This window comes from Plectropomus leopardus, chromosome 2 (assembly GCF_008729295.1).
Source record: "Plectropomus leopardus isolate mb chromosome 2, YSFRI_Pleo_2.0, whole genome shotgun sequence".
Taxonomy (NCBI): domain Eukaryota; kingdom Metazoa; phylum Chordata; class Actinopteri; order Perciformes; family Serranidae; genus Plectropomus; species Plectropomus leopardus.
The window spans coordinates 18,175,961-18,187,578 of NC_056464.1; the positions used below are offsets into that span (position 1 = coordinate 18,175,961).

An 11,618-nucleotide genomic window follows, 5' to 3' on the forward strand; every position below is an offset into this window, starting at 1 on the left:
TTCATCGCTTTGATATTGCAGCTGCTAATGGTGGGACTAGTATCTGCTTTATATACTACTAAGATGATTGACCTATGGTAATACGTCCTATATTCTTCAGCTGATTTAATGTTAATATATTTCAAATGACTGATCCAAATTTGCAATGTAACAAATAACATTTATCCCAAATGTGGTGAAGTAAAAGTACAATATTTGCTAATGAAACCTAGAGGAGAATAAGTTCTATCACTGTTTAATATATTCATTAAGACAACAGTGGTAATAAATCTACATCTGTGTATACATTGTTTAGCCATAACAATCAGGCAACACATTTTTCCCTTATGTTATCCTCTTTGCACAGCCGTTCCCAGTTTGACTGAGTTTACTGGTATCTGTGCATCACCCTCCTCATAATAATGGGTTTTTGTTGCATGTAAAATTAGCAGCTTCATTTAGTTTAAACAAATAGGCAACATTATAATCCCTTCTCTTATCAGACCCACAGTCACGCATTGTTGCTTTTAGGGCGGAGATTTTTGGGAGTTGCCAAGTGGGCGTTGTCGGTCACATCCAGGTCAGTATTTAAACTCCTGCAGGTTAACTCACCTACTCAGATACATTCAGGAGGAAGAGGCTTTCTCAGCGCTGGAGTCATCCGCTGCTTTTGTGGGCAAATTCATTCATGTTGCAGCAGTGGTGTAACCGGTCGCGTAGTAATTGTCCTTGACAAATAAAAAGTGTAAGTACAATATTTTCTAATAAGTATTTGTGATTTGGAGTACTGTTACAGAGCAGGGTTGCTTTATTAAAGAGGTGAATGAGTTTGTTCCAAGGCTAGCTCTTGTATGGACGTGTGGGCATTGTGATAACTATTTTATTCAATATTCTCATACATTCTTGAAATACCAGTTAATTCTAGCTATATAACCTCTCTGTATTGTCGATGGCAAAGTGAGTACTGTTTAAAAGGAAATTAAGGTGAGTGCTGGTAAAAGGGAAAATATGTTTTTATTCGAAATGAGTGCGTAATTAAATGCTCGTAACTTTTGTAGTTAAGAAGCTTTAACTCGTAGCTGTTGCTGCTTTGTTTCCAGGTTATCTGCTTCTAAAAGCAAAATCCCTGCCTTGAAACTGTCAGTCAGTACTGATGGAAATATGGATCCAAAAACAGTAGTGAAGGATAAGTTTTTCATCGTGATCCGCGGAAAGTCGAGGAAAGGCTTCTGCAGAGGATGTATCGGCCGCGTGGAGGCGGAGGTGCAGCGCGGGGAGCTGATGGGGCTGCTGTACTGCGGCGGCAGCAGCGCGGGGAGCCCGAAGAGCGGAGGCATCGTGCGGAGGGAGGACACCTACCCTCTGACCCGCCACCAGGCCCAGCTCCTGCTCTTCATCTCTCTTGCGAGCAAGCGCCTGGAGCTGCTTTGTAACCCGCAGCTGTTCTCTGCTATCTGCGAGCTGTCTCAGGGGGACCTGGTGGTGGTGAAGCACAAGAAGGGACACTTGCCAGCGCTGGTCAAGAACCTGATGCAGATTGGGAGGAAGGAGAGCAAAGACGACCTGCACATGCTCGGCTTTGAGTTGGAATATGTGGTGGGTGGCTCTGTTTGTCTGGTTCAGTAGTTGCAGCATCAAAAATTGGGGGTCAAGTATAAAGAACAAAGCAGCAGAGATGTTGGTTCCTTAGTGGTTCTTTGAGGTGCTGTTTAGCACCACTACCACACAAACACTTTCCCAGTAAACTAAGCCGAGGAGAAGCCTCTAAAAGACCATCCAGGGACTTTAAAGGTTCCTAATGGTTCTTCAGCTTTGTTCACTGGTGAAAACAATAAAAACTCTATATGTAATGCCATGATACTGGAATTTCTAACTTCAGTAGCTTGAAGAATATTCAATGGCATTTTCAAGACCACTGTGAAGTTAAAATGTTTGCTAAAAGATAAATATAACAAGGCTCTAACATTACAAAGGTGAATTGACCTTTCTTCTTTCGTAGCACAGAACAGCAGAACGACTGATGTAAACTAACAATAAGCGAGAGTGAGAAAACAGCTGGTACTGTTGTACTGATACTCCGTATAATGGGTAGGCCTACTGATAGAAATTTTCCGAACCGATACGTATCAATAAATTGATATTTTTGATAACATTACAACATTAAAACAGTTTATCTCCAGAAGATAATGCATCAAGGCTGAGGCTCTCAACTTTTTTGCATTCTAAATGTTTAAAGTAAACATTTGTAAGACATGATCAATAAGCATTTATAATTTAATTAAAAGTGTAATTTAGAAGCACACTGACTTATCTGTGGTATTATTTGGCCTCATTCAAGGGGCCCCAGGCTCCAAAATTTAAAAACTATATGGTGTTACATGGCATCTCTGTGTATGTGCTATTAGGGGTGTGAATCACCAAAAGGCCCCACGTTACAATGTTATTGCAGCATTATTGCTATTTAAATGGTTTTCAATATGAACATTGTAATAACATACATGGCTTTTTTTTTTACCTTTTCTCAACTACAAATTATGTCCCTGAACAAAACGTTAATATCTAAGTTAACATCTAACGAGATAAAGTGTAGTTGTAGGCTGAGTCCCTATCAGTGGCCTGGGTTCGAGTCCAACCCGTGGTCCTTTGCTGCATGATGTTCCCTCTCTCCCCCATACCTTGTTCATCTATCTGTCTATCTGTCCTATTTAATAAAGCAAAAAAGCCACAAAAAAACTAAAAGATAAACGTTTTAGTCAGTTTATAGCACTTAAATAATTATTTTTGCAGCAAAATTATCTCACAGACTGATAATGAGATTTATATTAATACTATGGTAGGCTGCCAAAGGTTTAATTTGTATTTGCAATACTAAACAATTTATATTAGAAAAAATCTATACTTGGCCTCCATGTTTTGATACAATATTGACATGCAAAATATTGCAATACTGTACTGTCTCTATTTTTTTCTCCTATCCTTACTGCATAGCATTACGATAGTGACTGAATACAAAACAATTCGAATTCTTTTACACTTTTTGCTGAATAAATGTAATTTGAGGCAGCATTGCAACCTCTTTTGCAATTTTCACTTGCCCCCAAAATTCCATTTAAAGAAATGCCCGTAAAAATTGCAACACGCTTAGAAAAGCTGTCGTGAAATCAGGCATTTCAGGCTGGAACATTCCCAAAACAGCCCACAAATTCCTGGTGGGACTGACTATTTGTCAAAGGTGCTGTCTAGTACCTTTTAAAAGATGGGTGCCGTATAGCCCCAAAAAAAGTTCCCTGATGATTATGAGCTCAAGAACCACTTTTGTCTACTGTTCAGCACGGTTTTTGCTCAGAGTGATAAATATCTGGTTTCCCTGAAGCTAATAATTTCATACTTCATAACTTCACATGTATTATGACCAGGTTGACCAAACAATTTGCATAACTTGTTTGTCTTTGGGGGAAAAGTGATATGTCAAAACTGCCAGAGAGATATGCCACTTTCATTGTTATTAGTGCAAAATGTACACATGTCTGAGAACATATATCTGTACATCTGAGCATGCAGGTATGCTGTTTTTTTTCTCTTCCCTGTAGGACAGTGATCACAATTTGTCATCCAAGAAACCTGCTCCTCTGCCCCTGTTCAGTGCTGCAGACATCGTCCAGGTGGTCCCATCCTACTCCGTTCCCCTCGGACTCCACTGGAAAGATGGCCAGTGTGGCAGTAAGTAAAGTGGCCATAAGTCACAACCTTCCATGGGATATTTCTTAAAAATAAAATACGATGCAATCCATTAAAAAAAAAAGAATAAAAGAAACGGAATCCCAACGTTCATCCCCCTCATTTAAATCAGTCAATGAAACCCTGCCATTAAAAATCTTTAGAAAACCCTGGTGATCCCAGATGGGGAGCAGAGACAGCGGTCCCAGTACACAACCAGAAAAACCAGTCCTGTTGCTCTGGAATGCAAAACAGCCGATTCATCACATGGTCTTGCGTTTTGGCACATTGTGAACTCTGAGCTGTCTACATACCTCATATCTAAACCTGTGCTGTGTTAGCCGGAGGTCAATCTGATGAGGCAGCATGTGACAAGCTTGAAAAAATTGTCTTATGACTTTCTAACCATCTGCCGCCACACCTCCACACACCCTCCATCTGTCTCCGCAGGTCTGCACAGAAAGGCAGTGACGCGCATCAACTCCATGCCAAATATAGGATCTCATGCACGACCAGTGAGGGAGAGCCTTACAGAACAGAGTGTCATTCAGAGCCAAAGTTCAAACACATCTCATGTGCCTTTGGAGGTGGGGTCCATGGTGGAGGTGGTGTCCAACTCGGGGATCACAGTGTACGGAGTCATCCAGTGGTTGGGGTTCCTCGAAGGCAAGACTGAGGAGTGGGCTGGCATTGAACTGGTGAGTGAGGAGGATTTTGTGCAGTTGCATCTTCTGTAAGCTTCAGGTACAGTATCTCCCTCATGCCTGATTTGGTTGTCATTGTTTCAGGACTATGAGGTGAACGGCTGTTCTGATGGAAAGTACGGAGGCCAGAGGTATTTCACCTGCAAAGGAAACAGGGCTTTGTTTGTTCCCATCACAAAGTGCAGCCCTGACAGCAGGTTTGTCTGCTCCTCTACAGGAAGGGAGACCCACAAACCCATCGACACACCTCCAGGTCAGACATTTCACAAGCAACTCAAACTTGCACACAGTTGATATTATTGGTTTAAGTGTTGTTCAAAGTAAAAAAATTAACTCACATTTTTAGTAAATGTGAAATGTTATGTGCACAAAATAGAATTAGGTTTTCGCTTAATATTATTCATTATTGTCCACTCTAAACTGTGATGGATATAGTGGCACTCGACATAAACTTTAAGTGCTATAGAGGATGTTTTACAAGCTGACCTTTTGATCAGGATGCCAGTACTATATGAAGTTTAGGGATTTACCTAAAGTTGCATTCATTACATTGACATTTGAATTTTAAATCATGATTTCGATTAAATGTCTATTTTTACACGTTTAAAGTTTAGTGTTATACTGAATTCGATTCCAGTGTCGGCAGTGTAGGACTGTTTCCGACTCATGTGATACAAACTTTGACATCTAACCAATAACTCTGGAGTGTTGTAAAGCCCAAAAGTCAAAACTTATTGAAAAAACATTTATAGATTGATTGTAGATATATATGTAGATAGATATGGATAATGGGGACATGGAAAACAATTATAACAGTAGGATTGTACACAAGTGAAAAATCTGTTACAAAAATAGCTTGACTTCATTTTCACACCGTTCTGCCTCGGGCGGCATTAGTGAAACCATGCACGGTTTGTGACAGTGTTACTATCAGTGCAACATGTTTGATAGTCTTGTGAACTTCCTGCTTTGTTAAAGCAGATTAATCATTATTCTTAAAAGCCTGTGTGATTGTCCAGCTGGACCAAGTTTTAACCAGTAAGAAGCTGCTGCAGAAAATCATGTTTCTCATATCTAAAGAGTAATGAGGTCACTGTTGAAATGCCATTTAATAGGAACATCTGTTTCTGTATATTTGCTTACTGTTTTCAGTTCCTCTATTTGAGGACCCAGACGAGGATGCACCACCTATTCCTGAATCAGAGGTCCTGTCTTTATTAGTGGGCAAAATGAAGGGGATTCAGGGTCATTTTAACTCCTGTTACCTTGATGCCACTCTCTTCAGGTAAAACCAGTTCACCACCCCTCAGGACATTTGATACTCAAGCAGCACAGTGTTAAAAACACAGCTGAGATTTACTTTAATCTCCCAACGTTAGTTTGTTTAGAGAGGATCATGTGCAACTAAATGAGAATGATGAACTGTAGTCAGATAAGTGCTGAGTTGATAAAATGATGTTTTTCTCTCTTCAGTTTGTTCAGCTCATCTATGACCCTGGATAATATCTGCCAGAAGCCTGCTGACTCAGAGCAACCCATAGCCTGCACTCTCAGAAAAATAGTCAACCGTTTACGCAGGTATAAACAGTCTTCAAGGCTTTTTTATATGACGCCTTGCATTATCTTTTAGCTTGAAAAACAAGAACATTATGACATTTCAGTGGTCTCGAATGGTAAACAAGGACTCTCTGTCCTGAGGATGCAGATATTGTTTCTTTACTACCTAGCTAACTAGCTAAAAAGTGCAAATGCTTCAAACTTTCTTACATAACAAGGAGTGTCTTTGTGTTTGCTCTTTGTTGTTTTACAGCTATTTCCAGTATGTGCGTTCTTGTGTTTGCTTACTGATAAGTAATGTATTTGTTGCAGACAAGGATTTGTGCCTGCTGAGAGTGTGATGAATTTCCGTAAACATCTTGGCTGCGACACTTTCCGAACAGAGGAAAAAGGTACACACCCATATATTGCAATGCATTTTCTTGATAGATTTTAAGTCATTGCATCATGACATACCACAGCCTTATGGTACAGTCCCATATGTTTTTAATTTCTTTGCATCACTGCAGACCCGGAGGAGTTCATTACTGTCCTCTTTCAGAAAGTGCTCTGCATGGAGCCACTGCTTAAACTCAGGTAAGATCTTAGCCACCCAGTATTAAACATCCCATGCTATTCATTGCACTGCATGTTACCTTGAACTTGTAAAGAAAACTTTGTTTTTCTGACATGCCTCCATGGTGAACAGACAATCCAAAAACGCAAACATTCTTCATGAACTGAAGCAAATGGGAAACATGTTTACCAACAGCAAAACTATATCAAAACATCTCTTCAAAAACTCTCACACAACTTGTGCAGTATAATCAGAGTCTTGTTTATCCAGTCGCTCAGTACTTCCTCACACATGCATTTTCACTAAACTGTCACAATATAAAACACATGAGCTTATGAATAATGCTCCCTGTGCAGAGTTTAAACACACGTGCGAGCCCAGGTTCGCTACTCGGCCCGTATGAGTTGGTTTGTAGTCACGTTTTTTAAACTGTAATGTTTCAGCTAAAATGCACGTGTTAGGGAAGTACTGAGCAAACAAGGTGGCTGTGGCTCAGAGGTAGAGTGGGTTGTCTTTTAATTGGAAGGTTGGCAGATCGATCCCCATCTCCTCCAGTCAACATGTCAAAGTGTCCTTGGGCAAAATACTGAACTCCAAATAGCAAATTATGGCTGTTCACTGGTGTTTGAGTGTGTGTGAATTAAAAAAAACTGAGTAGCAGTTGGCACCCTGTATGGTAGCCTTGGACATCAGTGCATGAATGTGTGTGTGTGAATGGATCAATGTGACTCATAGTGTGAAAGCACTCTGAGTGGACAAAAATTACTAGAAAAGTGCTATACAAGTGCAGGTCAGTTCAGTCATTTTTTGGATTCTTCATTCACAGTGGAGGCATGTGAGAAAAAGTGTTCTTCAAAAAATTCAATGTAACACTCACTGAGTAACTGAAACACAAATGGTCATTTACGAGTGAAGCATTCCTTTAAGTTAGTGTTATTCTGTTTCTTTTTAGATCGAGAGAAGAAACATGTCAGGGTGCCTACACCTTTCAGATTTTTCTAGAAAAAGAACAGATGGGAAAGATGCCCACCGTCCAACAGCTACTGGACACATCCTGCCTGTCAGGTGACCTCAAGTTTGAAGAGGTGAGCATGTGCTCCTCTTAAAAGCAAAAGGTCATCAAGTCTTCTTGAGTACGTGTAACCTTAATGTCGACTTTCCTATTTGTCTCTCAGATGCCATCCTGTCTAATAGTTCAGATGCCAAGGTTTGGAAACAAGTATAAGATGTTTTCTCACATCATTCCCTCCACTGAACTGGACGTCACAGATCTCCTATACAACTGTGAGGAACAGACATAATCTGCACTAAATAAAATCAGAATATAAAGAATTTAGAGATGCTTATGGGTCACTTGATTTTCCTAACAGCTCCAAGGGAATGCTTCATCTGTGGGCACTTGGCAGAGTATGAGTGTCTTCAGTGTCTACCAGATCGCAAACTGCAGCCAGGGAGAATAAAACAGTACTGCACTATATGCAAAACACAGGTAAGCCAGAAGGTCATTTTAGAGCCCTGACACACCAAGCTGAGGGTTGGTCCTCGTTCAACGTCCAACCAAAATTATAACTAATAACTGAAATTTGATGATTGCACTTTTTGCATTTTAACTGGAGATTGTGCTCGCTGTTTGTATTGTGTGATAGTTGTATTTGTCTGTCTATATTTATTGTTGTCGCCTTGTTTTTAGCTGCCCTTTTGGTCAGGTCACTTTTGGAAAAGAGATTTTAAATCTCAATGACTCTTTTACCTGGTTAAATAAAGGATATATAACCATTTGTAAATATCTGTCACCCTAGTTTTGCAGTGTTTTCAAAGACACGTGATGTGAGGCAATGCAACAGTTGGGCTTTGTTGCTGCTTGGTCTTTGATATCTGTTTGGTGTGTCTTGGCCTTTAGATGTCATGTATCCCAATGACCAAACTTATACACGTATGTAACTTAATATTTTCTGTTCTTAAGGTACACACTCACCCTTCACGGCAGGGTCACTCCCCCAAAGCTCTAGCAGTACCAGCAGGTGTAGCCTCTGATAGTCCTGCACCCAGGCACATGATGCAGCTGTTTGCTGTGCTCTGCATTCACACCAGCCACTATGTGTCCTTTGTCAAATACGGCCCTGATCCCCACTCCTGGCTCTTCTTCGACAGCATGGCAGACAGATGCGGTAAGAAAATTTAGCTTGTTTAATCTGCTTGAATTAAGTTGATTTGTGGCATTATATAATCACCAAATAAGGAATTTTATTCTGATGTTCGTGCAAACTTTGGCTTGTTTTTGTTTTTCTATCGAGCTGTTACCCATGACTGCCTTATTTCTGATAAGGCAGCCTTGACAGTATTGGATAGCACCACACTCTGACGTCTGTGACTGGTCTTTATCTCTTCTCAAGCTGATGTCTTATCTTAAGGCTATTCTTTTGGGTTTTTGTATGACAGGTGACGATCAACATGGCTACAACATTCCAGAGATCCGGGCTTGTCCGGAGCTGGGTGACTTCCTGTCGCAGCCAGAGGAGGAGCTGGCCTGCTTGAACTCCTCCCAGGCTCCTGAACTACTGCGTAGGTTGCTGTGTGACTCCTACATGTTTTTCTACCAAAAGCCAGCCACGCCACTTTCATAGCCAAACCATGAGGACTTGTGAACGCATGCGATGACGAGGACGCAACGTTCCCACAACAGTGCCTTAATAACCTTGCATCTTTGCTTAATCAGCAAGATTTTGTGTTGGTTATTACAGTCATATAGCAGGAACTGAAACGGATGTTTTAACATCACAGGGAAAAAAATGTATTGTTCACAAAAAAAAACAAATGTATTTTTCTAACATTTAACTATGAATGATGGAAGTCAGAGTTAATGTAGATATGTGAGGAGAGATACAGCGAGCAAACCTATTACACTCTGAACTCCTCACCATTGCTTTCTTTATCTCCTGAACATCTTGCTGTTGTCCCAGTCATTATTTATACTATGATTTTTAAATGACTTTATTCTAGATGTTTTTTTATACCTGTTATTTGAGAAGTTAAAGTCTGCAAGCACTTGATACCATGTTTGTGTGGTGTTGCATAATTGTAACTCTAGATTGTGAAATGAAACCTAGGAAACAGTTACTGAAGCCTCCCAGGTCATTTAAACTACATGCTTTTCTTTTTGATGAGCTTTCCCTTGAAAAAACTGAATGTTGGAAAGTACATGTATGGTTGTATTGCATTTACTATAAACAGTTGCACAGTGTTCAGTATTCACTAGGACATATTGCTGGATCTGTAATATATTTTAATTTATCAATAAAAAACGTAAAAATTGTGGTTGGATATCAGTGAACTAACCCTAACAAAGATTGTTATTCTACTAAAACTCTGGCAAACACACAGAAACTCTTAAATAAGATAAACTACTGCAAATTATCATGTTCTTTATAATAAAAATAATAATAATAATAATGATGTTTCAAAAACAGAGTTATAAATTGCTTTACAAGACAGCAAAATCAAACCCAAGCCATAAAACAAGCAGGTTTTTAAAGAAAACGGATTAAGAAAAAAACAATTATGCTTGAAATTGAGGAAATAGGCAGTTTAAAGGAAAGAAGAACTTGAGAAAAAATTAGAAAAGGCTCTCTACAGGACTTAAAAGAGATCACTGTCCCAGCCGGCCTGATTTCGTATGGCAGATTGTTCCAAAGCCTCGGGGCCCTGAATGTGAGCGCTCTGTCCCCTTAAGTTTTAAGCTGACACTCTTGAACAGACAATAGACCTATTTTGTGTTACAATAAGATCTACTTAATTGTCCCTGTATGGAAATTTGTCTTGGACTCGGATGCCGTGCCCATAAGTGCCTTCACAGTCACAATAATACAAACCACATATGAACGTAATGGCACTAGCTTTACCAAATCACACCAATAAATTGCACAAAGTACAAATTGCACATTCAAAATACTGCACATCAATTGCATGTAACATGTTGGCAGAGTGAAATAATGCATTTCTGTTTGATCAACTATATCTAAAACCTCTTTTATGCTAAATCTTGAAAAACACTCAGGACAGAGTACAGTAGTGCAGGTAAGGACTGCTAGGTAATAGAATGGACTGAAACGCCCTCTTGTGGATAAAAATGACTTTATCATAAACATCATTCACTCTAACAGAAATACTTTTTTCTTAATGTATGCAGGCCCATACACCAGCATGTGCATTATTTTCATAACCTCTGAGGGAAATACATTTATCTAACAAATTTTTTTTCTTTTTTGTACGATATTTTGTCCCAGAAACTATTGTGACACAAAATTATTTTCATTTCAAGGCAATTTTATGACACTGATTATGATGATAATAATGAAATTATATTATAGCACAACAATGGAAGCACAACCTTTAAAAGAACAACTACCTTTTTATTATGGTGGAAGTGACAGCATAATGTGTCTCATAACCCTATATTTTTTTCAATTAATTTGGCTTGGATGCTGTAAAAGAAATGCTTAGACGCTGCATCAGTCTGATAATTATGAGCAGATAATGAGTTAATGGGCCCCAGGGCACTGATTTGAAGGGGAGCAAAACAAAGACTTTGTGATGGTGTTGCCTCTTTTTAAATGCATCTTGAGCAATCTTAGTTTTAGTCTTAGGCCGGTAGTCTAAGTTTTTTTTTTTTTTTTTTTTTTTTTTTGGTGGTTCTGTGTGTCTTTGTGGTTATTTTGTGTCTCTTTAAATTCATGTTGTGTCCTTTTTGATAATTTTGTTTGTCTTTGATGTTGTTTCTGTATCTCTGTGGTCATTTTATGTCTTTTTTAAGGCAGTTTTGTGGCTCTTTGTGTTTGTGTAGTCTGTTTTATAGTTATTTTGTTTCTCTTTGCACCTCTTTATGGTCATTTTGATACACATCCTGGTCACTAGGTGTTAATTTGAGTGACATTTTGCAGGTGAGGGCCTGAGGTGCCCTGAGGTGCCCCTGAAAACTTACATGGTAATAAATCTGATTCTGGTTCTGATAAACTCAATTGAGTGGCATTTTTGCTGAAGTGATTGTTTTTGCATTATATTTAGTAAATGTACATTTTCAATTTAATCATTTTTACAAAGTAGTTTGA

At 39.2% G+C, this 11,618-nt stretch overlaps 1 protein-coding gene across 1 annotated transcript; it reads left to right on the plus strand.

Moving 5' to 3' along the window:
• Window positions 1-617: 617 nt before the first annotated feature.
• Window positions 618-9,825, plus strand: cyldb (cylindromatosis (turban tumor syndrome), b). Its single transcript, XM_042496703.1, has 14 exons — window positions 618-724; window positions 1,080-1,575; window positions 3,570-3,699; window positions 4,147-4,394; window positions 4,485-4,653; window positions 5,553-5,685; window positions 5,874-5,978; window positions 6,270-6,349; window positions 6,467-6,533; window positions 7,466-7,598; window positions 7,689-7,797; window positions 7,884-8,002; window positions 8,477-8,681; window positions 8,953-9,825. The coding sequence occupies exons 2-14, from the start codon at window positions 1,141-1,143 to the stop codon at window positions 9,135-9,137; spliced, it is 2,118 nt and encodes a 705-aa protein (XP_042352637.1). The 5' UTR covers window positions 618-724; window positions 1,080-1,140; the 3' UTR covers window positions 9,138-9,825.
• The last annotated feature ends 1,793 nt before the right edge of the window (window positions 9,826-11,618 follow it).